General features: G+C 42.9%; 2 protein-coding genes across 2 annotated transcripts in view; both read left to right on the top strand.

Annotated features, from left to right (window-relative positions):
• Nucleotides 1-15,043, top strand: part of pogza (pogo transposable element derived with ZNF domain a) — a 28,390-nt gene extending 13,347 nt beyond the window's left edge. Inside the window, exons 15-29 of the mRNA XM_080787085.1 lie at nucleotides 73-219; nucleotides 1,134-1,268; nucleotides 1,903-1,974; nucleotides 2,282-2,370; nucleotides 2,761-2,952; nucleotides 3,137-3,253; nucleotides 4,693-4,752; nucleotides 5,984-6,078; nucleotides 6,917-7,149; nucleotides 7,704-7,946; nucleotides 9,252-9,476; nucleotides 11,557-11,856; nucleotides 12,050-12,244; nucleotides 13,625-13,755; nucleotides 14,225-15,043. Of these exons, the coding sequence (XP_080643211.1) occupies nucleotides 73-219; nucleotides 1,134-1,268; nucleotides 1,903-1,974; nucleotides 2,282-2,370; nucleotides 2,761-2,952; nucleotides 3,137-3,253; nucleotides 4,693-4,752; nucleotides 5,984-6,078; nucleotides 6,917-7,149; nucleotides 7,704-7,946; nucleotides 9,252-9,476; nucleotides 11,557-11,856; nucleotides 12,050-12,244; nucleotides 13,625-13,755; nucleotides 14,225-14,318 (2,328 nt within the window). The 3' untranslated portion in view covers nucleotides 14,319-15,043. The remainder of the gene's footprint in view (nucleotides 1-72; nucleotides 220-1,133; nucleotides 1,269-1,902; nucleotides 1,975-2,281; nucleotides 2,371-2,760; nucleotides 2,953-3,136; nucleotides 3,254-4,692; nucleotides 4,753-5,983; nucleotides 6,079-6,916; nucleotides 7,150-7,703; nucleotides 7,947-9,251; nucleotides 9,477-11,556; nucleotides 11,857-12,049; nucleotides 12,245-13,624; nucleotides 13,756-14,224) is intronic.
• A 2,459-nt stretch (nucleotides 15,044-17,502) lies between these two features.
• Nucleotides 17,503-23,012, top strand: part of vps45 (vacuolar protein sorting 45 homolog) — a 10,558-nt gene continuing 5,048 nt past the window's right edge. The window contains exons 1-8 of the mRNA XM_080787617.1: nucleotides 17,503-17,721; nucleotides 18,205-18,339; nucleotides 18,472-18,532; nucleotides 18,920-18,999; nucleotides 19,974-20,042; nucleotides 21,033-21,170; nucleotides 22,555-22,665; nucleotides 23,010-23,012. The exon at nucleotides 23,010-23,012 is cut by the window's right edge and continues 132 nt beyond it. Coding sequence (XP_080643743.1) covers nucleotides 17,629-17,721; nucleotides 18,205-18,339; nucleotides 18,472-18,532; nucleotides 18,920-18,999; nucleotides 19,974-20,042; nucleotides 21,033-21,170; nucleotides 22,555-22,665; nucleotides 23,010-23,012 — 690 coding nt within the window. The 5' untranslated portion in view covers nucleotides 17,503-17,628. The remainder of the gene's footprint in view (nucleotides 17,722-18,204; nucleotides 18,340-18,471; nucleotides 18,533-18,919; nucleotides 19,000-19,973; nucleotides 20,043-21,032; nucleotides 21,171-22,554; nucleotides 22,666-23,009) is intronic.

A 23,012-nucleotide genomic window follows, 5' to 3' on the forward strand; every position in this document is an offset into this window, starting at 1 on the left:
AAATGTGATACCGTTGTCATTTTATTTAACCCTGTGTGTTTGTTGGTGGGGGTTGGTTGCATGTCTGCGTAGGTGTGTGAGTATCGTTCTTCGTTCTACCCGTCTGTTGTGCGTCACTTCTGGGAGGCTCATGTGAACACATGCTACCTGCTGTGTGTCTACTGCCTGAGAGTGTTCATGTCCAGAGCAGCCTATCAACAACACACTACCAGACACAAGGTACACACACACACACACACACACACACACACACACAGCGATCTGTGAGATGTTGGAGAAAACTTGTGGGTTTGAAAATTATTTGGGCTGCACGACGATATGTCTTCAAGTTGAAGTTTGAATAAGTTTCAGCTTTTCTTTTGCGGCTAACATGACAATGAAATGCTTACTGTATGCACACACTGGGAAACAATGAAAGAGGAAGAAATAAATAGATTACTGTATATGTTTATACAGACACACATAGTTTTTACTGAAAAACATTTCACCAATCCTTGCTCTAGAAAACTCCAATGTTCCCATCTCGATCACCGGATAATCGGCGTCGTAATTTCCGAGAAAAGAGCGTACAGAGGCCACGGCTAAATCAGAAGCTAATGGCTATGGAGCAACGGAAACAGTGCGGGCGGGGGCCTAGCAGCCGTGTCTAGGCACCGGAGCCATTCCAAAAATGAAACACAGCGAGGTTTTCTTATTAGCGATATCAAACACCTTAAGACACTGGCACTCCACTGTTACGTTCTTAGCTTACTCATGTTTCATGATAACTACTTTTTATGTATGTGATGTATGCCATGCTTTTTGTTCTTGCCTAATCTAAATCGCTCTGGATTAATAGCGTCTGCCAAATGCCTAAATTGTAAATTGTACTTGTCATAAGCGCCCTGAGTATAACTGTGATTAGCACCAAATGTGAAATGTCTTCTAATCCCAAACAAAAAACCTGGATTGTGGAAATGTACCGTATATTGCTCTTGCGATGTCCTGTATATATGTTGATATTGCATTCACGATACATTTTTAATATTGTGCAGCCCTATTGAAAAGTAACGTGTGTTTGTGTGTGTGTGTGTGTGTGTGTGTGTGTGTGTGTGTGTGTGTGTGTGTGCGTGTGCGTGTGCGTGCGTATCCAGAGGAAGTATGTGTACAGCTGTAATAAGTGCCGGCTCCTCTTCCTGTTTGCCAGAGACAGAAAGCTCCACAAACAGTGTTGTCATATAACTCACATCAGACCTCGCCAGCTGATTGGACTGAAACCAGGAACCAGGGTAACTACAGTGCACCACTTAGAACGCCCATTCTACGGATGCCTTCTAAATCAGTACCGGTAGTTTGCACACTTTCAAGATTTTTCAAAAAAAGGGTCCTGGTTTTAACTGGTTAAAGACCCCATGACACAACCACAAGTTATCTTTGATTCTTCATGATTCCTGTAAAACGGTAAGCTAGGGCAGGACATACAGTATCACAGATTTGATTGCTGTTTACAGTAGCCCCAATTGGATGACGTTATTTGTGACAGCCTGAACCTCTTGTGCTAGGGACTCGAGGAGAAAAACTAAATAAATAATACAATGACAAAAAATAGTTTGTCATTTTTAGGCAGATACTGCATACTGTATACACAGTGTGTCCAGTGACGCACAATAAATATATGATAAACATGTTGAGTTTGATGTCATAACACCTTTAACCCTAGAGCAGAGTTGGTTTATCAGATTCCCAAGGGCTCCACATTAAATGTCTTTAAAATATATGATTGCCAAGCTCCAGATGTGAGTATCACGTCAAGTGATTAATACATTTATCAACATCATCATCATCATCATCATCTGTTATTATTAAATGTACTTTATAAGTAAAGTGGAATCACTGTCTGTCTGTCTCCGTTTGTGTGTTCAGGTAACAGTAAGGTCACTGTCAGCAGAGACTGTTAAAGATGAGACGGACAACTATCTGGTCCCTTTCCCTGAGGTATGTCTGTCTGTCTGTCTGTAATAATAATAATTGCGAACGCAGTGATTGCGAATGCAGTGAGCACTAACTATAGAAGCTGGCCTAAACTGTCTGTGTGTGTGTGTGTGTGTGTGTGTGTGTCACGCTGTAACACCACGGTCCCGCCACCAGAGGGCGCAGCTGTATCACACACACGCACACACACACAAAGAATGTAAAGAAAAAAGTATGTAATTTATTCTAATTGTTGTATTTGCAATTCACGAGTTGCGTTCTCGCATCGTACTTGTAATAATAAAGTGTGTTGTGTTGTGTTGTGTAGCAGGTGTCACATGGTCCTGGATCTTCTCAACTTCTTGACGACACGGAACCTCCAGTGATTATTCTCGATGATGATGATGATGATGATGACAGGTATGATCTCCATTCTCTTGGGATTTTCTTCAAGAAGAAAATGTTATTGTCCCGACAATGCAGGAGGCCACAACGTGGTTCCACTATACTACCTGACACTACTACATTTTTGAGTGGTGCAACCACTCCTACAACCAGCAATGTCCGTGTACCTGTGTGTGTACGGTGTACCTGTGTACCTGTTGTCATGAGCACGAGTATGTGACTTAATAATACCAGTAGGGGACGCCAGAAACAGAGAGGGGTATTGCTGTGCCTGCTGCCTGCTAATGAGAGAGAGAGAGGTGTGTGTGTGGGGGGGGGGGACCAGGTCACATCTTGTTACCGGGGCGGACCAGGAGGTTTTCCGAATCACCCAAATCACTGAATGCTCCTTTAAATCTAATTTAGACAGGAGAGTGCAATCAAACAGGAAACCCAGGACGGAGAGAGTGCAATCAAACCGGAAACCCAGGACGGAGAGAGTGCAATCAAACCGGAAACCCAGGACAGAGAGCGTGCAATCAAACAGGAAACCCAGGGAGGAGAGAGGACAGACCTGGAAGATGCCTCGGAACCCTTGCTACTGTCAACAAGCACATGGTCAGTGCATTGGCTTTATAGATGATGGCCAGGGGGATCCTTGACAGTTTAATTTGCCTTTTCATAACTATTTCATGTGTTTATTATCACCCTTTTTCTCTCCCTCTCCTGTGTGTGTGTGTGTGTGTGTGTGTGTGTGTGTGTGTGTGTGTGTGTGTGTGTGTGTGTGCATTTGTACGCTCAGCTGTGAGTGTCAGCATGCTGTTTCAAACGGTCGGACTCATTTCGTGTCTGGAGTGAGGTGCCGTTTATGTACATACGCCACCTACTGCTTCAGAGCCTACGCCAACCACATGATGAGGTAACAACCATGACAACACACCACCACCATCAACACTTAAAGCCTAATGTATGCACATCGTTTAGCCTAATTTACTCCATCTGTGTCACATCGCAGGCTGTCAACGGATTAGCTGCTCGTGGCGGAACGTTCCGTCAGAAGGAATCCAACTAGCAACTGCTTCTGGCGTAATGTTCCGTCTGATAAGCTTTATTATTGATATCAAACTGATTTCAATTTTTTTATTATTACTATTTTGGCTTGGCCTTTCCTTTAGTGATCCTAGGCCGGGTTGCGCAACCGCGCTGCCGTCCACCTCCCATTATACAGTCTGACTAAAAAGCGGAATAACTCGAAATCTACGGAGCTCTCCGTGGTTTGGATAAAACGTGCAATGTTCGGAGGTCTTTGCTGATTATCCGGTGGTCTAGATGGAAACATTGGCGCTTTCTAGACCAAGGATGGCTATATTTTGGCTCGCTAGCATTGACGCTATTTATCTAGCATTAACATGGACGCCCAAAACAGGATGTGGGGCCAGCTTGTTCAGTATTGAAATGGCCTCGGGAGCACTCGGCAGTCTGAGGTTGGCTGTGCGTCCAGCAGGTAGCAGTATAAGTGCAGTCATAGTAGTATTAATATGGGACCTTTTCACCTTTATTTCACAGCTCTGTTACACTTCTAGAACACTGTTTCCCAAACAGTGGGTCGTGGACAGATTTCATACATTAAAATTAAGTTCAAGGCATTTTTCTAAATAAAATTAAAACAATTTAAAGACATTCTTTCACTAGTTTGGGTCCCTGGTGAGACGTCACATTTCTCTTCTGGGTCACAGGCTAAAAGGTTCGGGAACCATTGTTCTACATTCTAGAAGACACTTGTCACCAACCCTCTAAAAGAGTCTGCTTGTATTGTGAATAATCCAAATTTGTAACGATTTGATTGATTAATTGAATACTTTATTCAACTAATTGACAAAAAGAAAAGTTGAAATCGGCCTCGATTTATCGATTTGCCAAATATGAGTTGTTTCAAAGTAAACAATTAAAAGATCTAGTTCAACTAACTGTAACCCTTAGTCCAACTGAAAGTGTGAAACTACAATGAAGAAGGCCGCCTGCATGAATGCGGATTGCTATATTCTATTTGAACTCATTCCCTGCCAAGGACGTAATTTGATGTAACTTTTTTTGAAAGCCCAGACTGCCAACAATGTAATTTGAATCCCACGCAGAGACTTCTTTTCCTATTCCTCATATTTCTCTTCCTTGTATTGTTCCACTTTCGGCGTGACCACTTCAATTGGCCGTAACTACTGAACACAGGCTTTTTTTATTCACGAACGCTCAAGAACCCCACTTTCATATTACAGAGTACATAATTTGCCTCTGCAAAATCTTTCTATGAACCTCGTATATATATACAATCCTTTTATATTTTGTATTTTCTTTTAATAGCAACCATATGACTGAGAAGACCAACTCAAACTACTCAACTATGTACCGGTCGTATCCACGGTAATTATTCTACCATTGTGTTTGTACATTTATAGTGCTCATTAATCAACACGTCAGTTTTCACATCCATGTAAATGGACCAGAGTTAGCTATAAGCTAATTTACATATGTAGTCCCTGAGCAGGCTCTTAAAATGACGATAAAACTATTGATACAAAAACACATACAATACAATAGTAACAATACAACACAACACAGGATAAATATAAACACTGTACAGGGCACAGAACAACCGTAGTGAAGTGAGAGATGACACCAGCTCATAATTACACATGATTACAGATTTGATTTGTTTTTAGCCACCTCTTCAGGTTGAATTTGAAGGTCAAATAGTTGGAGGTCTCTCTTACTTCTGTTGGTAGACTGTTCCAGTGATGGGAGGCTCTAACAGAGACTGTTTTACCAAACACACTATGTCTGGTTGGTACTTCACAGTCCCCTCTGGTAGTTGCCCTGGTTGTTCTGGCACCACTGTCCCTTCGACCTATGAACTGTTACAGTGGTGGAGGTGCAAGTCCATTTAAGATCTTAAAAATTAGACAAGCATCTGCAAAATGTTTAAAGCTGTCCAAATTAAAGAAGTTGTACTTTTGAACTATGTGGCAGTGGTGGTAATCTTAACGGTTAGGCTTTTGGTCTGTTTGTAAAGTGATTCTATGGGTTTTAAAGTTGTCACATTTGTCTGTGACCAGGTTGTGAAAAAATCATAGTATGCATGAAGAGTTTAGCTGCATCTGTTAGATATGGTCTTATGTGTCTGAAATTAGATAAATTGAATTTGATTTTATTGGCTACATTTTTAACATGTCTTTTAAATGTCAAGTTTGAGTCTAATGTAAATCCAAGATATTTAAATTCGGATACTACCTGCATACTACTACCCTCGATTAGAACGTCAGGGTCTGTGGAGTTACGTGAGAACAAACATACCGACAGTTTTTTGTGTGTGCAGATGCAAACGTCACAGAGACTCACCATCAGTACTACTACTAATAGTAACAGCTTCAGTTCTATTGATAATATACAGTAGAAGTAACTGTTATTGTTAGCAGTAGTAGTAGTGAGTGACAGTATTACTAATAGTTCAGTAGTAAGAGTATTATTTATCGCATTACTAGTAGTATCTGTATTATTAGTATTAGCTCTGTATTATTAATAGTAATATTTTAGTAGTTCTCTGTATTATTATTGCTATTAGTCAGTAGTACTATTTTGGTTTGTTTATTTTCAGGTTGCCAAGGAAACTCGGATGTCAGTTTTGTACATATGTGACGACAACGGGAGACATGATGGCCAATCACCTTGCAGAACACCCTGGTCACCGTGGTAACAACACACATTTCTTTATGTATATTCTTTTTTATTTAGGCCATTTAGGCCTGACGTCGAAAAAAAAAAAAAAGTCTTCTAAATCCTGTTTCTGTATCAGTGGTTCTCAATATTTCATGTCAAGGACGCCAAAAATGATAATGTAATTGGACACCGACCCCCATCTCTAAATATGTAATTCCAGGAACCTCTCAGAAGCAAAGATTTGAGTTAAAAACGTTCGCTCTGAAAGAATATATTTTCAAAGATTTTGCCACATTTTGACGATTTTTCAAAAATAGCAGAAGCGCTATGAGCTTGTAGATCTGCTATTTTTCAATGGTTAAAGTATAACATAATGCTTAAAAACACCAAGAAAGGTTCCCGCCCAGAACTGGTTAATTGTGTGTGTAGGGCTGCAACTATCAATTATTCAATCGATTACCGTATCTATTAGTTGAATAATTGAGAAGTGTGCTTTTTAATTGCATTTTTATATATCGATGCAATCAATGCAATGTTGTTGTGCGAAAATTGTGAAAATGGCTTATCTATGAGTTGTAGATTAAAATGGCTTATCTATGAGTTGTAGATTAAAATGGCTTATCTATGAGTTGTAGATTAAAATGGCTTATCTATGAGTTGTAGATTAAAATGGCTTATCTATGAGTTGTAGATTAAAATGGCTTATCTATGAGTTGTAGATTGCCTAAATTAACTTAAAATGGCATGCCCAAAATAGGGATTGATTAGTAATCTATTTTATTAAAGTATAAATTTGTTTGTTTAACTTGTGTGTGTGTGTGTGTGTGTGTGTGTGTGTGTGTGTGTGTGTGTGTGTGTCTCTCTCTCTCAGCGATGGCTGTCAATGTGTCAGAGGAGCAGAGAGGGAGCAACCCAGGAGGTGGATCTATCATCCCCATCCAAGTACCAGCTGGTCCTGCCACTCCTCAACTGTCAATCAACACTCACCCCTCCCCTTCCCCCCTCCCCACCTCCCCCTCCCCCCTCCCCACCGTGGGCATGTCAGCCATCACCCTCACGTTCCGGAGTCCCCAAGCGGCCTCTAAAGTCCTCGTCACAAAAAAAGTAATGTATTACTTCTAATAATTCTCCTTTCAAAAGTAATAATACAAGTAAGACGCGCAAACGCGGGAAGCGAACGCAGCTCGTAAATTGCAATAACAACAATTGGAATAAATTACGTACTTTGTTAAGGTTTTTTTTAAGTTTTTAATTAAATAATTCTGGGGTCTTTGGCATGAAGACATTTGAGAACTACTGACATGGCAACATACGTTTTTCAGAAAACGACATTTATTTAGAATCGGCCTCAGGTGTTAATGGGTTAAGTAGATAATATTAACCCATTCTGGACGGGAACCCCTTTTGGTGTTTTAAGCATTATGATATGCTTTAGCTATTGAAAAATAGCAGATCTACAAGTGGTGCAAAACTTTGAATATAATCTTCCAGGGTGAACGTTTTAAACTCAAATCTTTGCTTCCGGGGGGTCCCTAGAACGACATATTTTCAGATGGGGGTCAGCAGCCAATTACATATAATCTTGGGGGTCCTTGACATGAAAATGTTTTTTTAGAAAACTCAGGATTTACAGAGGTCTCTCCCCTCCTCTCCTGTAGGATTCAGAGAGGAGGTCAACCAGGTCCCAACGTCCTCCTCCTCTGTTGGTGTCAGAGTTGCAGATGGTTCTGTATTCTCTGTGTAATGGAGTGCCTCAGGCGGCCCAGTACTTCCGCAGCGATCCGGCGCTCATCCGTGCCTGGACTCTGCAACACATCGAGGACACCATCAAAGACAACGCACCCTCCACCTGGCATTCAGACTACCTGGCTGAATGGGTCCTCACACAGAGAGAACAACAGGTAGGTCTCTCTCTCTCACTCACTCACTCACACACACACACAGTCACACACACACACACACACACACACACACACACACACCATCATCATCCGTGATCACTCGGAACGAGTATGATTGTCCTCCTGTCGGTGGGTCTGGTCATCTGTGGGTCTTCAAGTGCTGTAAGAGGCCAATCCTTGATCCACAGTCTCTGTTGCAGTGGGTGCATATGTGAATGGTTGTCATGGGGGTGGTGTTGGTGGTGGTGTGAGGAGCCGTCTTGGTGGTAGGTCTCTCCTTTCTCAGTTGCCTTTTTGTTTCTGTGGCACTGTGGAGGTCCTTTTCTTGTTGTGCTGTGCCTTCATGGACCAACCTGCTCCACATGCCTCTCTGGAGGGCAGCCTCCTCCAAGGTGTTGATGTTGAAGTGGCACTTTCTCAGGTGAGTTTTGATGTTGGTGTTGGTTGATGTTCGTACCAACGCTGGTGTTGGTACGCCTATCTTCCCAACTGATCCTAAGGATCTTGCGGAGACATCGCTGATGGTATCGCTCCAGAGCCTTCAGATGTCTGCTGTAGGTGGTCCAGCTATCAGCCCCGTAAAGCAGAGTGGGCAGAACTACAGCTTGATGTTGGTCTGGATCTCCCTATTCTCAAAAACTCTTCCTCAGCCTAGCAAAGGCTGCACTGGCGCACCCTACGCGGTGGTTAATCTCTGCATCAATGACAGCTCTTAAGTGGAAAGAAGACTGCCAAGGTATGCAAATTGATCCATGTTTTCCAGGGTGTTGTTTTCCACATAGATTGTGGGGGCTTGGGAGGGTGTGTCAGGAGCTGGTTGGTACAGGATCTGAGTTTTTTTTAAATGTTTATATCAAGTCCTAGGAGTTGGTAGGCTCTAGCAAAAGCATCCAAGATGTTTTGGAGGTCCGCTTCAGAATGAGCAACTAGAGTGTTGTCATCTGCGTACTGGTTACAGCTCTGTAATGTAATGGCTCTGTAAGGGCTTTTTGCCCTAAACCTGTTGAGGTTAAAGAGCCCACCGTCAGTCCTGTACACAAACTTGACTCCCTCAGGCAGGTTTTCACTGTACCCTCTACTGTACTGTCACTGTACTGTACTGGCACACCCAAAATCACCATATATACAGTTAATATGTGCGTGTTTGTGTGTGTGTTAGGTTGCGCACAGGTGGTGAAAAACAACCATGCTGTTTTCGTGCTCAGACCCAGCCACCCACACACATAGCTCCGTAAGGGAGTGGTTGCACCACTCAAATAAATAAAAGAGAGCGTGCTGTTGATCCAGATGATGATGTTGTTGCAGTTGTGTATCAGCGAGGACAGCCTGATGCGAGCGGCCACCAGATACGTGAAGTCGTCCAGCTGTGCGCTGCGGGAGGCCTACTGCTGGGCCGTGAACTTCATGTTGAGCCACAGCCTCAGTCTGCAGCCTCTCACCACCACGATGGACAGCCGGGGGCCAAACAGACCACTTCCCAAAAACCTGAGCGAGAACGCAAAGACCTTCACACTCTTCCTCCAAAAGCAGGTAAGAAACATGCAGACCAGTGTTGTTTTTTGGCAGCAAATTTTGATTTTAGTTTTAGTCTCTTGAATGGCTTCCATTTAGTCACATTTTAGTCACCCAGAATGTTTTAGTGTTAGTCTAGTTTTAGTCGACTAAATATCATAAGATTTTATTTCTGGTCGACTAAATCTACAGTTGATTTAGTTGACTAAAATGTATTTTGGTGGGCGTTGATGCTATCGTAATGACTGCTTTTACACGATCTGCAAGCTCACAACGCGTCGCGCTGCAGCTCGTCTATTTTCAGCATGCTTACAAGTGCAAAATTACGTATACTGGATCTCTTGTCCACTAGTGCCTTCCAAACATTTTAGTCTACTATCATTTATTGACGAAATTGTCAGTATATTTTGTCTTAGTTTTAGTCGTCATAGCTTAGTTTTCGACAGTGAAAAAAGGTAGTCGACGAACATTTTTCGTCTTAGTTTTAGTCGACGAAATCAACACTGTTGGAGACTGCACATTAGTCCGACATCCCGTTAGTCTGACTATGTGGCGGGTTAAGACTCACCCGTGGCTTCCGTGTGTGTTTAGGGTTAGTAATGGGTTGGACTAATGAACGGTCGGAACAATGACACGTTACCGACTAGTTTCCACTACCCATGGATTACATTTCTCAGTCACCATGACTGATTCAAACATTTCTTAATTCTTTCTCTAAAGGTTGACTTAATACGCACACCGAAAATAGCCAGTCTCCAACTCGCAATGCGCCATGCCACAACGTCTTGTGAGCTTGCATGTTCTGTGCACAACCTAAACCTGAAATATTTTGCTGGCAAAGTCAATCAAGCCCTACAGTAAAGGATATTAAAGTTATTTTAAGACTATTTTAATTAGTCAAACTGTAAGTGTTCATTGCAGTATTCTGGTACTTACGGTTCTGCCACTCTATTGGTTTGTTTTACGGTACTTCCCACTCCCAGCGGGCATTGCACTATGCGCACGCTATTGCAGTCAGTCTATTATGTGAATGAATGGCAGTGGCCAGTTTGTTATTTTGCAATACGTTCAACTCAGTAAAGTTTCTTATTACAAAGAAGAAGGTTGTCATTTTTTACTTATCACAAACTAGCAATAGATTACATGTTCAGAAGCATCTTCCTTAAAACACTAATGGTCTCATAAAAGAAATCAGCCCAGGGATTTCTTTCAAAATAGGAGCTCGGGGTGCCGGGCAGATATGTCAGCTTTTATTCTGAAAGCGGCTCTCTTCCGTTTCGTACAAAAACCGGGAGGCATAATGTTGCTTGCTAAACAGGGCAGTGAACGGCAGCGTGCATGTGTGAAAAGCAAGGAGTACATTGCAGAAGGATAGGCCAACCCCCCCAAAAAAGAGAAAAAATCTGATTTATTTTTTCTTCGTTTGATATCAATGAAAAAGCGTCTGCACACGTCCTCGCAAACCATCGGTTGGATTATCTAGGACGTGTGGAAACGTCTTATGGTCTAAATGTGTTAAAGCCTTCATCTGTGGTTTCTTCACTTGTTTGGTTGTACAGTATGTAGAACAGCAACACCGATAATTAGTAATTGTTTAGGAAACAGATTGGAACTTGGCCAAACAACACATTTCAGTCATGCGATATTTTAGTTGCTTTAGGCTGAACCCCAATTAACTGGGGTAGGAAAGTGCCATAAATAGATCTACATGCTCACATTGCATCGCGTTGTGAGCTTGTAGAGACATTTGGTGCAGGCCAAGTGCAGTTGCAACTCAGGTCCGTTTTATTAAGTTAGAGATGATACTAATTACATTTAGGCTCTGCCATTCTGGTCAAACAGTGTCGGCGTGCTGCTATTGTGCATGTTGACTTACTGGATTCACTCTGCTACAGCAGTGGGTCTCAAAGTGTCCTTGAGTGGGTTCCAAATGGTCCCGTACCTTGAAATTAAAAGGTTTGACAACCAATTAGTGTCATCGGTAACACCTGTAAAGGAAGTCGGAAGAGGCCCGGAAGTAGGACGACTGATTTCCAAAACGGGGTATATTGTAAAATTGCCCTCAGGTCTTAATGGGTTTCGTGGTCAATCCATGCAGTTGCAGACTGGCTTGCCTCCCGGTGCTGTGGGCTACCTGGACGAGCTCAGTATCTTCATCGACCTGGGCCGCCTGACGTCCTCCTCGGCGGCCTTCAGCCTGTTCTCCTCACAGGCGGACACTCCTCCCCTGGTGGACATCATGCTGTCCGGACTGGCGGACGGAACCTGCTTCTCTCCCGTCGTCTTCTACGCTGGGGCCAGCCCCGTCCTCCCAAAGGGCTTCCCGACCAACATCACCCTGCTGGCTCTACCCGAAGGATTCACAGAGCGGCGCAGGCTGGACCTCTGGCACCAAAAGGTATAGTGCTAGTTCAGGATTATTTTGTCATTTACGTTTGCAAGCATTGAGAAAATTAAATTGCGTTTCTCCTAAGACACAGCGAGAGAGAGAGAGAGTGCAAATGTCAGTGTATAAATGTGAGGAGTGGCCGCAGCAAGCGTTGGCGTTAGCAAGCGTGTGTGTGTGTGTGCGTGCGTGCGTGCGCCTGCAGGTATGGGGACCTCACATGTCCAATCACAGCAGAGGTGTGTTGATCATGGACACTCATCGAGGTCACCTGGATGACCACTTCCTGTCCACTCTAAGCTCCTCCCACACCGCTCCAGTGGTCATTCCTATTGGCTGTTCTTCCCGTCTGCAGCCGCTGGATGTCTGCATTACTCCTGTTGTCAGGGAATTCCTGCAGGTACCTGTCTGTCTGTCTGTCAGCGATATGACTTCAATATATCAATATCGCAATTATTTGATCCTTTGAGCCTCGATTACGATTAATGGTAAATGGTGCATTTATATAGCCCCTTGCTTTACATAGTGCATTCACCCATTCACGCACACATTCACCCATTCACGCACACATTCACCGATTGCGGCGGAATCCATGCACGGTACCAACCAACCAGCACATCGGGAGCAATTTGGGGTTCAGTGTCTTGCCCAAGGACACTTCGACATGTAGACAGGAAGAGCCGGGATTCGAACCACCGACCCACGGATCATTGGGCGACCTGCTCTACCTCCTGAGCCACAGTCGCCCAATGAATGAACATTGTTTTTTTTAATATAGTGAAACTAGGCTATAGCTCATCTCCTAGCTGTCACAATGTGACACACAGTGAGGCTTCATAGACAAAACGTGCGTAGTTTCGTTTTTTAACATTTTGCTTAGCTGAGCCATGAAAATAAAGGCTTTTTAACACCTTTACTGCATTATAAGTCATTATAATAACTCCCTTTCAGTGCCGATGTTTACACTAGCCTTTGAAGAATCAAGGCATCGTATTTGTACCTCCATATCATGAAGATCCTGCTGGAAATAGTCCCATCGTTTGTTACCGAGTGGAAACATATTCCCCTGGAGCTATGCTAAACAACAACACAGAGCAATGGCGGATGGATGCCGCTATGAAACCCTGTTGACTTGCATTGAACTCAGTTTCCCAGAAGCCCTTGCAAGCCAGTGATAGGTCGATTTCCAGTTACGTCATCATAAAGCGTCGTCCTCGTCACTATGTCAACAGAAAGTTATCAAAAAACTGAGAATTAAACATTGAACACAACAAATAGCGGGACAATGGGGGAAAAAGACGGGTTTAGCGGGTGCTGTAGCGAACCTGTCCTGAACGGAGTTGCCTTGGGTTTTTTTGTTGTTCACCCCTTCTTTTTGCACTTGGATGATTGAAAGTACTGTAAAATACAGGGTTACTTTGTTAATCAGACTAATCAATTCAGTGGATTATATGAAAAATCACACCTGTGTGAACTGAGCGGTGGAACTATACTGTAATTGTCTGTACTCATACTGTACTGTACTCATACTCTACTCTTACTGTACTCGTACTGTACACAGACATAGGGACACACAAAGCTGTTGGGGACGGTGTGCCACCGCTCAAAAATCTATTTGATCTATACGAAATTGTAATAACAGTTAAAAATGTACAACATTTTAAAAACTGTTATAAATATCGGTATCTATATATGTCCAGTGAATAGTACTCTCTGTCCATACATCATGAGTCCGTACGGTCTGTGTTGTCCAACGTGTATCTCTCTCTCTCTCCTGCAGGCCCGTTGGAGTCAGCTATTATCTTATGGAGGGGTTGAAGGTTTGACTATAGAGCACCTGGTTGTGACGCTGTGCTGTTGGGTCAGTGAGGTGGCCTCAGCTCTGTCGGATCATCAGGAGATTCTACGCAGGTACCTAGTTTATATATTGTCACTGTCATGCGGGGCAGAAACCTTGTATATCCCAAACCGTTCCTTCGCTGCTCCTTCCGCAAAACACACTTGTATGATAGGAGTGCATACTTAGTTTAGACTAGTCATTGGTTAGACATGGGTTAAGGTTTAGGTGTGCTGCCCTGTGGGAGGTTAGGTTTTGCAAAAGATCTCAAAAACTATATTTGAACTGTTTTTGGTTCTTTAAGCCAGATTTAGAATCTTCAAGTATGAATAGCATAATAAATATATCAGTTCAAAGCATAACCTATTTTTCCAAAGCACATTGACATTCCTTGTCAAAACTGCATCTTAAATCCTCAGAACTTCCGTTTTCAGATAAATCTAATTCAATACGGTGCACTCATTTTGTAGCTCTGATCCTGTACTTTGATTACTGATATTTCAATTGACTCTAATTTCCATGATTACCCACTTCATTCATCAGGTCATTCGCTATGGTGTTGGCTACGCCCGGAAAGATGGAGCTAGAGGGAGCAAATGAGATGATCCAAACTCTAACCCAAGCTCTGATTGACTGACACGCAAGAGGCCCTGGGACGAGACAGTGTGACAGACAGAAAAGCTGAGAAAAAGACGTCCCCTAGTGTCAGGGTCTGTATACATATATACGGACATGGGAAAGAGAGAATTAAAAAAAGGAAATCTGTCTAACACTATTTGATGATCTGCTATGTTTGCAGTTTTCTTTTGTCATTGTACAACTTATAAGTTGTGTTAGAGTTGAGCAGGACCCAAATTAGGTTCTGAGAACCTTATCTGATACTAAGCCCACAAAGACTATTGTCTCTGTGGCTTAGTTTCAGATAGGTATACTAGCTTCAGTCATACTAAATGCAGCCTGGCCAGGCCACCGTGACGTCTGGTATAGAGGGGCGGGTGCCGCCAGGATCACGGCATTGGATCATATTGGTTCACCGATCTGAGCGCCCGCCCTCGCCCCCTGCTCTCCTCCGCCCCTCCTCTACCCTCCCTAGTAGAAAACAGCAACGACAACACTGACGTCACCAAATTAGGAGCGACGCCCCCCTCCTGCACTGTAGTTCATTCCCACTCCTAGACCAGGAAATGTGTCTCGTTTCCCCAGGCTTTTCTTTTTGAGACGAACGCGAACGAAAGTAAAGGCCTGCGTACCGAGGCTATACTAAATATAGCCCTAGAACGGCTCTTGTTGTTACATACAGTAAGTACAGTATTTCACATACAGAGCCATAGAACACCCAGGTTAATTTCTGTTCGGGTTCAAAATGGGCAGCCTAAATGTGATAAATGCTCCGTTTGTACTCACCCATCACCAATTGACCAGGGAAACACAAAAGTTTGCGGTCACACAATTGGCAGGTGCTTTGCGATAGGTGCTGGGTAATTAATCACACCACCTGCCAATTGTGTGACTGCAAACTTTTGTGTTTCCCTGGTCAATTGGTGATGACGTCTGCGGTAAACAGGACGTATTTGTAAAATCAGTTCATCGATTGTTCCGGCCCCCCTCGCCCGGAGAGAAAGATGTCCGTGTGCATCTCTTGAAAAAGTGGAGATAATTCACTAAATACGTGTTTTGTGCCAGAACTTTCACATGGATATAAAACTAGAGGACCATTTTTCACACCACGTCTTTGGAATTATTTAATGGGTGAGTACAAACGGAGCATTTATCACATTTATGCCGCATAACATTTACGAAGTATAATTAAATGATCACAGGCATTCTAGGTCTATACTAAATATAGAAGAGAATCTCCACAGAGATTGTGGATCGCTGCTGCCATGATCGCTGCTGTTGAACAGAACCGAGTCACTTCTTATAACCCATCACAAATAAAGGGAACGTTTTCTGTGCACACTTTAAATATGCTTTGCATGAGTCCTTGCGGTGCACCCAAACATTTCACCAACACACACAAACAACAAACACAACAATCGATACTTGATAACTATATTTGTTTATAATATATGAGCTTTCTATGAAGCCCCCGATGTTCATGGGTCTCTTTGCTGGTTATACTAACAGAGCTGATGACATGCTGTGTGGGGGTTTGGGATGGTGGACCCTGCCCAGTGCAACCACAGTCTGATATTGTCACTGGGAGCTGACCAGTGTTCCATCTATGGTTTGTAAATGTATTGTTTCATAATCATAATGCATATTAAACATGCTGCTATACTGACGTCGTGTGAACATGTCCATTGAGTTTTCCTCTTTGTTGTGGTGGTCATTGTAGCTTTTAGTTTTGCAGTGTGACTAGACAGTATCTGAAATCTGGTTGGTTTTGGTAGTTTGTAAATTGTTCTACTGAGTAGTTTGTAGTGAATTGTTCTTCGAGTAGAACAATTCACTACAAACTACCAAAAGCAACCAGATTTTACCCCTAGTAGATCATTTTCGAGGGGGGTACCCAGCTGAAATGTCACATTATTATAGTTCAGTAACGCTGTTACTAAAGAGCGATTAAAAGCCAGTGATCGGCTTCAATCGGACAACCCAAACCGGAAATCATGGAGTCGTGGAATCATGGACCTGGACCACCTGGAGACAAAGTATGCCTTAAAGTCACTTTAAGATTAAAGGATTTGTCCATGCATTCATGTTCAGTATGTAACGGTGCCTTTACATAATATATCATACAGCTGCCATTGATGGAGTGGTGCCAAGCTGCAAGATGCAAATCTTTGAATATATATTCTTTCAGAGCGAACATTTTTAACTCAAATCTTTGCTTCTGGGCGGTGCCTGGAAAACATATTTTCAGATGGAGGTTGGTCTGTTGGTCTGGGGCTCCTTGACATGAAATTGTTGAGCACCACTGACATAGAAAACTTGGAGAACGGACAAAAGCCTTCATTGCTTGTTTACATTATTGTTCCATTATTTCACCGTTACAAATAAAAAGGTCGGGAGCAATGCACCAACATGGCCTCTAGATGACGCCAGACCAGTGTTGCCAACTTAGCGGATTTGTCGTCATATTTAGCTTCTTTCCAGACCCCCCTAGCGACTGAATTAGTGAAAAGCTTCTGGCGAGAAATCTAGCTTTTTTCCCCTGGTGAATTGGGGACAAATCGTGTTGACAGGCGCCAGATATGCGCCAGAGATAAAATCTTTTTTTTTTTTTTCTCAGCCTCAAATCCGCGAAATTGGCAAAACTAAAAGTGGTCGGCGCGTCACAGGTCACAGCAGGCTCAGTGGCTTCCTCGGCTCGGTTATGTGCACACTGCACAGACTGTCTACCAGTGCTTCCTCCTTTCTTGCTCTGCCTAGGCGAGTGCGCTCCGGTGCGGTATTTCCGAACGCGCCCCTCGAGCTCGACAGAGCAAGAAAGGAGGAAGCACTGGCAGCTCTGTTTAGTCTGCTAGTAAAAATAAAATACACACTCGGATGCATAAAGTATTAACCTTCTAATTCCTGTATGGATTTTTTTAAATATTACAATGAGTTTAAACGATGTGTTATCAAATGAAGAGATGATACAAACTAAGTGCACTAAGGGCGCCTAAAAGTCGCTAGGGACGCAAAAAAGTCGCTAGGGGCGGCGCGCGCTATGCGCGCGCATATCCCACCCCTGGCGACTTTTAGCGACTTTTCGAGGAGCCACTAGCTACTTCCGTTACTGGAGAGTTGGCAACACTGCGCCAGACAACGCCAGGCGTCAGTGTCGGCTGACTGCGTGCTGACGTCACGCGCCCGGAAGCTTAGCCTGCGTCCCTTCTCCCATTTCCTCCGCAGATGATCAGCTGATGTTTGTCAACATCATCGATAGAAAAGCAGATAAAACAAAAACAGCGCATCTTCCATTATAAAGGTGTTATTAGAGATTTATATATAATATAACCATGAATGTGACTCTAGCAGTGAAGCAGTATGTCTCCAAGATGATTGAGAACAGCGGGCCTGGAATGAAGGTTCTGCTCATGGATAAAGAGACGGTGAGGAGGACTTGCATTTAATGTATGTTGTTAATGACTGTAGTATGACCCCAGTATGTTCCCTCATTCTGTAGCTCCGAGAGCTACAGAATTAGCGTAGGGAGAGGCCACATATGGGGCTAATGACTGCCATGTCCTTTTTATATATATTTTGTTATTGATGTCATATTTTCACAGTGTCAATGTCATGTCTGTATTTTAATCCCACAAAAACCTGTCCTCTGTTCAGCTGCAGTTTGCTCTCATCATAGGTAGTTTCAGTCTAATCGTGGGTATAGTTTACTGCTTTCATCCATTCTGAACCTTTTTAATTTAGACCACAGACCACTTAGGATAGAAGAAAAATGGCATGCACTTTGAAACTCTTAAAGAAAGATCACGCCTTGTTTTATGAATTATGATTGATGAATTATTGTGTGTGTGTGTGTGTGTGTGTGTGTGTGTGTGTGTGTGTGTGTGTGTGTGTTCGTTTGTTCGTTCCAGACCAGCATAGTGAGCATGGTCTACACTCAGTCAGAGATCTTGCAGAAGGAGGTTTATCTGTTTGAGAGGATCGACTCTCAGAACAGAGACAACATGAAGCATCTCAAAGCGCTCTGCTTCCTACGACCCACCAAGGTACTAAACTTTCTATTGAATCCCTTGGTGGTGTTTGTTTGTAGGAACCGAATCACCATAGAAAGGTATTTTCTACTGTAAACTATTGCACTCCCTTCTCATTCTATTCTATTCTATTTATGTGTTCTACAGGAGAATGTTGAGAACCTGATCCAGGAGTTGAGAAGACCCAAATACAGTGTTTACTTCATCTGTAAGCACGATCTCTTTCTGAAGGGCTGAAACTAAACCTTTTTGTTTGATTCTTCATTTGTTGTGCGATCTGTTTTTGAGATTTGACTTGATCCAGACCTCATTTGTGAAATAAATAATTTAATTACCAATGCTCATCACTGTTATCTGAACCCAAACACACATTTTGAATGTTTACACACCACTAAAAAAAAAAAAAAAACGTTTCATGGAACCAAAACTAACTTTGTATTGGCATTGTTGGTCGAATTAATATAATACTATTATGATATAGTGTAGTATTACGATGATATTTGGTGATATTATAATCATAACATAGTGATGATATAGTGATCATAAAAAATACTATCCGATGATACTGATATATGGTGCGACTGTTTGATTACAGACTTCAGTAATGTCATCAGTAAAAGTGAGATCAAGACGTTGGCGGAGGCTGATGAACAGGAAGTGGTTGCAGAAGTACAGGTGAGGATACACAGGTACTCGTAACGATATGTATCGTGTTGTGTATTCTATTGACTGTTTACTTTTTTGCATTATTTTAGATGCATTTTGCATCCCAAAACGCAGTTTATAGTTAAGGGACGCAATAAAACAACGACCACTACTGTAGTACTGTACTACTGAACTGTTTTTAATTCTAGTTTATTTTGCTAGCTTTAGTAATAATAATCATTTCTTCTTCTGTTTTCGATATGAATATAACCACATTATAACCATATAAAATGAAATGGAAGTCAAATGCTGCAATTTGTAAAATATGGTGCCCAGGTCTCGTGACATCATCAGGGATGGAGATCCCTGTTGTCATGATAGTAAATGCGCTTTAGGGTGAGGTCGATAAGTTCTCGCAGTGTGACGGACAAGGATGCCAAGCGGCTAAACAAACTGGTGAAGAAGCTGACTCACTGGAGTCTGTTGTGGAGAGATGCACATAACATAAGATGCGTGCCATAATGTGATAATGTGAGTCATCCTCTCCACAAATACCTTGGCAGACCAGAAAAGTGGTCGCGAGAACCTGTTTCGTTCTGTGACATGTAAGAACAAACCATTCAAGAGCACTTTTTATCTATCTATCTCAGGTGTCTTACTGATGTTATGTATTGTGCATGTATTATTAAGTTCTCAGTCGCCATGACTGCAGGTTCCAGTCATTTGGATTTAAGCCAGCATGTCTTCTATCGGTTGGTTATTTTAAGATGAAAGAGTATTTTAAGTGGTCAAACTGGCATGTTCAGAAGAAGCATTTCCCGTGTGTCATAAAATGTCATAAAACCAAAGGTTAAAGCCACAATCTGTGATTTCTTCAACTTGTTGGCTGTATGTAGAACTGCAGCAATGTAGGTTTAGAATAATGATGATACCTTAAACATACTGTAACCATAGCATTTTGTCATGGTAAGTTATTTTGCTTTATGCATCGTGTTGTGTTGCAGGAGTTCTATGGAGACTTCATTGCAGTGAATCCTCATCTGTTCTCTCTCAACCTACAAGGAGTGACCAGGGTAATGTCACACGGCTGTACAATCACTCAAACATGGCTCTTGCTATACATTCACAAGTTGCAAATTAAGCGTTTGTATGACAAAAGTATAAAATGGGTTTGTTGGGAAGTTGTTTATCACGCTAACTCTAGTGTCTCTGTTCTTGACATGTCGTAATACGGGAAGATTTGGCCAAAATAGGTGAACATTCAGCATGTCGCATCGTGAGCTTGTAGCACGACGGGCCAGAGACAATTTCCGACGGGCCAATTTCGGCCTGCGGGCTGCCTGTTGCCGACCCTTGACTTAAACTGTCAATACTTGGTGAACTTGACCTTTCACTTTGTACTTGGTTTGCTCTGTTTTGCTCTACACCAAACCTGAGTCTTTGCCAAAAGAATAGCCAATCTACAAGCACTTCTGCGAGGCTTATGTTATGTTCCCCTCAGAATATAGGGTTCAAGTGGTTAGGTTATTGTAAAAATAAATATCCTGTCACACAAAGATTTGGCGGCTCTTGATTGTTAACCCTAAGGCAGCTGTGTCCAAAGTGTGAAGCTTCATACCTGAATTGTATTATGAACGGGCCCGCCCAACAGTATGGGACATTTTTACATTCAAGTTTTTTAACCTGGACATTTCCCAGAGTATACTTTGTCAGTGTTCCTTGTTCCTTTCTTTCTTTCTTTTTTTCCTCTTTTTGTTTTTTACCTTGCTTGCTTGGTTACATTTGGACAGTCATAAGGCTGAACAAAGACACTTTTTGTTCACAGCACACACCTGACAAAAGACCATTGATATTAAATATTGATGAGCATAGTTAAATAGAATCGTTTAAATCCGAAGCTAAATTATGTACCGGTAGTTGGCCCTTGGGTGTTTTAATATTTTCTAATATGGCCCCCTTTGAAAAAGGTTTGTACACCCCTGCTCCAGGTTTTTTTTTACTTTGAACCTGGCGTCATACTGTACGGTATATCTTTTTTTCTTCTTTTTTCCATGTATGTTCAGGGTCGTAGCTGGGAGCCGTCCATGCTGATGAGGTCCACCCAGGGTTTGACGTCCGTACTGCTGGCCTTGAAGAAATGTCCCATGATCAGATACCAGCTGTCCTCTGACCTGACCAAGAGACTGGCTGAGAGTGTTAAGGTAGCGCACACACTTTGACACACCCAATATACACATGCCAGGGGGTATGGTGGCGCAGTTGGTAACGCTGTGGCCTCACAGTCCTGCGCGGGTCCAATTTTCGAAAACCTGCACCCGCCCGGCCCGTCAATCATCAGTTCTGCAACCCGCCCGTTACCCGTGATTTATATAAAACTCTAAACCAGATCCGCCCCGCCCGTCAAAAATTGGACCCGTTACCAGCCCCGTAACCGTTACCCATTCGTATCACACGCACTGATAGCTATCATTGACTTTATTTCATCCAACACCGCATGTGGTGTGTGGTGGTGGTTGTGGTGGGCGGTGGCATGGCGTTGCACACGGAACGGAAGACATGTAGTTGACTGAGGCTACTGCTGCTTATTATCACAACATAAAGTTACCGGTATATCATGATTTCAACCTAAATGGCATGACAAGGAGAGGATGATAAAAAAAAGATTAGCCTGATGAGTCGACCGTCTTGATCCAAGGCTGTTTCAAACACGGTCATCACTCATCAGGCTAATCCTTTTAACTTTATTTACACTTAGACAGAGTGACGCATTAGGCCAACATTACCTGGGTTTAATAGCTTTACATCTTGTGTTGAATGTTGGCATTAGAATCCCTTGGTGTTTCATCAGCGCGAGCGAACGAAAAATTTAGGCTACAGTCTGCAGCCTGGTGAAATAAATAAACTCCTGCGGAATGCTTCGGCCGTAAACAACAACAAGGAAGTAGGAAGGAATATAACTTGTCTCCGCTGTTGAGATAACCCCCAGCTCAGCTGCTGTTTATAACACCGTGCAGTGCGGGTCCGCTGATTAAAAAAGGTCACCCACCCGTAAAACTTGGGTATCCGACCCGGTGTAGGACTCTGCCTCACAGCTAGGTCCTGGGTTCGATTCCAGCTGGGGATGCTGTGGGTGCTGGGGGCGTGTTCTCTCCTCTGTGTCATCAGTGCCCATAGTACCCTAAGTGGGGTTGGCGAAAGGGCCTTTCTGTGTGGAGTTTGTATGTTCTCCACGTGTCCCCTAGGGTAGGTACCCTCACAAAAAACATGCAGTAATCCTGGTCTCTAAACTGCCTCCCCCTGGCCAGCCTGATGGAGAGGAAAGGAACTGGTTGGAATAACGTGTTCATTCCTTCCCACGTGCTACGTCCAACCGGGGAAACTCCCCCCTGTCAGGGGAAAAGAAGCGGCTTGGACTCTTCATGCATTGAAGGAAGCATGAGGCAGTCCAATGCTCTCCCAGGTTGGCAGAGGGAGTGTAGCGCAATTGACATTGGGTGAAAAAATGGGTTTCAAAAATCGTGGGATAAAACAAAAAGTAAGAGAACACACGCCACACCGATGTTGAAATGTGTGTTTCTCCCGCAGCAAATCATCACTAAGGAGTATGAGTTGTTTGACTTCAGAAAGACAGAAGTTCCTCCTCTACTGCTAATCCTCGACCGCAGCGATGACGCCATAACCCCTCTGTTGAACCAGGTAAACATGTTAAAAACATGCTAATATCACCCCTCTGTTGAACCAGGTAAACATGTTAAAAACATGCTAATATCACCCCTCTGAACCGGGTCAACACGCTAAAACATGCTAATATTGTATATAATATACTCTGTTGAACAAACCTGAATAAACCTGCTAAAATAACTCATGCACTGCATATTATTTTTCATACAGTCCTCTAATGGATTACAAATGATGGTGCATGTATGAAAATAAGAATTTGGACCAGTTCTGCACACCAAACTTGTGATTTGCCCCCCAAAAAAAGCATATTTTGGACATTCTGGACTGGAGTTGATGTGTTTTGTCGTACTGCCCTCTAGTGG

This window comes from Protomyctophum bolini, assembly GCF_963924005.1.
Source record: "Protomyctophum bolini genome assembly, chromosome: 17".
Classification (NCBI taxonomy): domain Eukaryota; kingdom Metazoa; phylum Chordata; class Actinopteri; order Myctophiformes; family Myctophidae; genus Protomyctophum; species Protomyctophum bolini.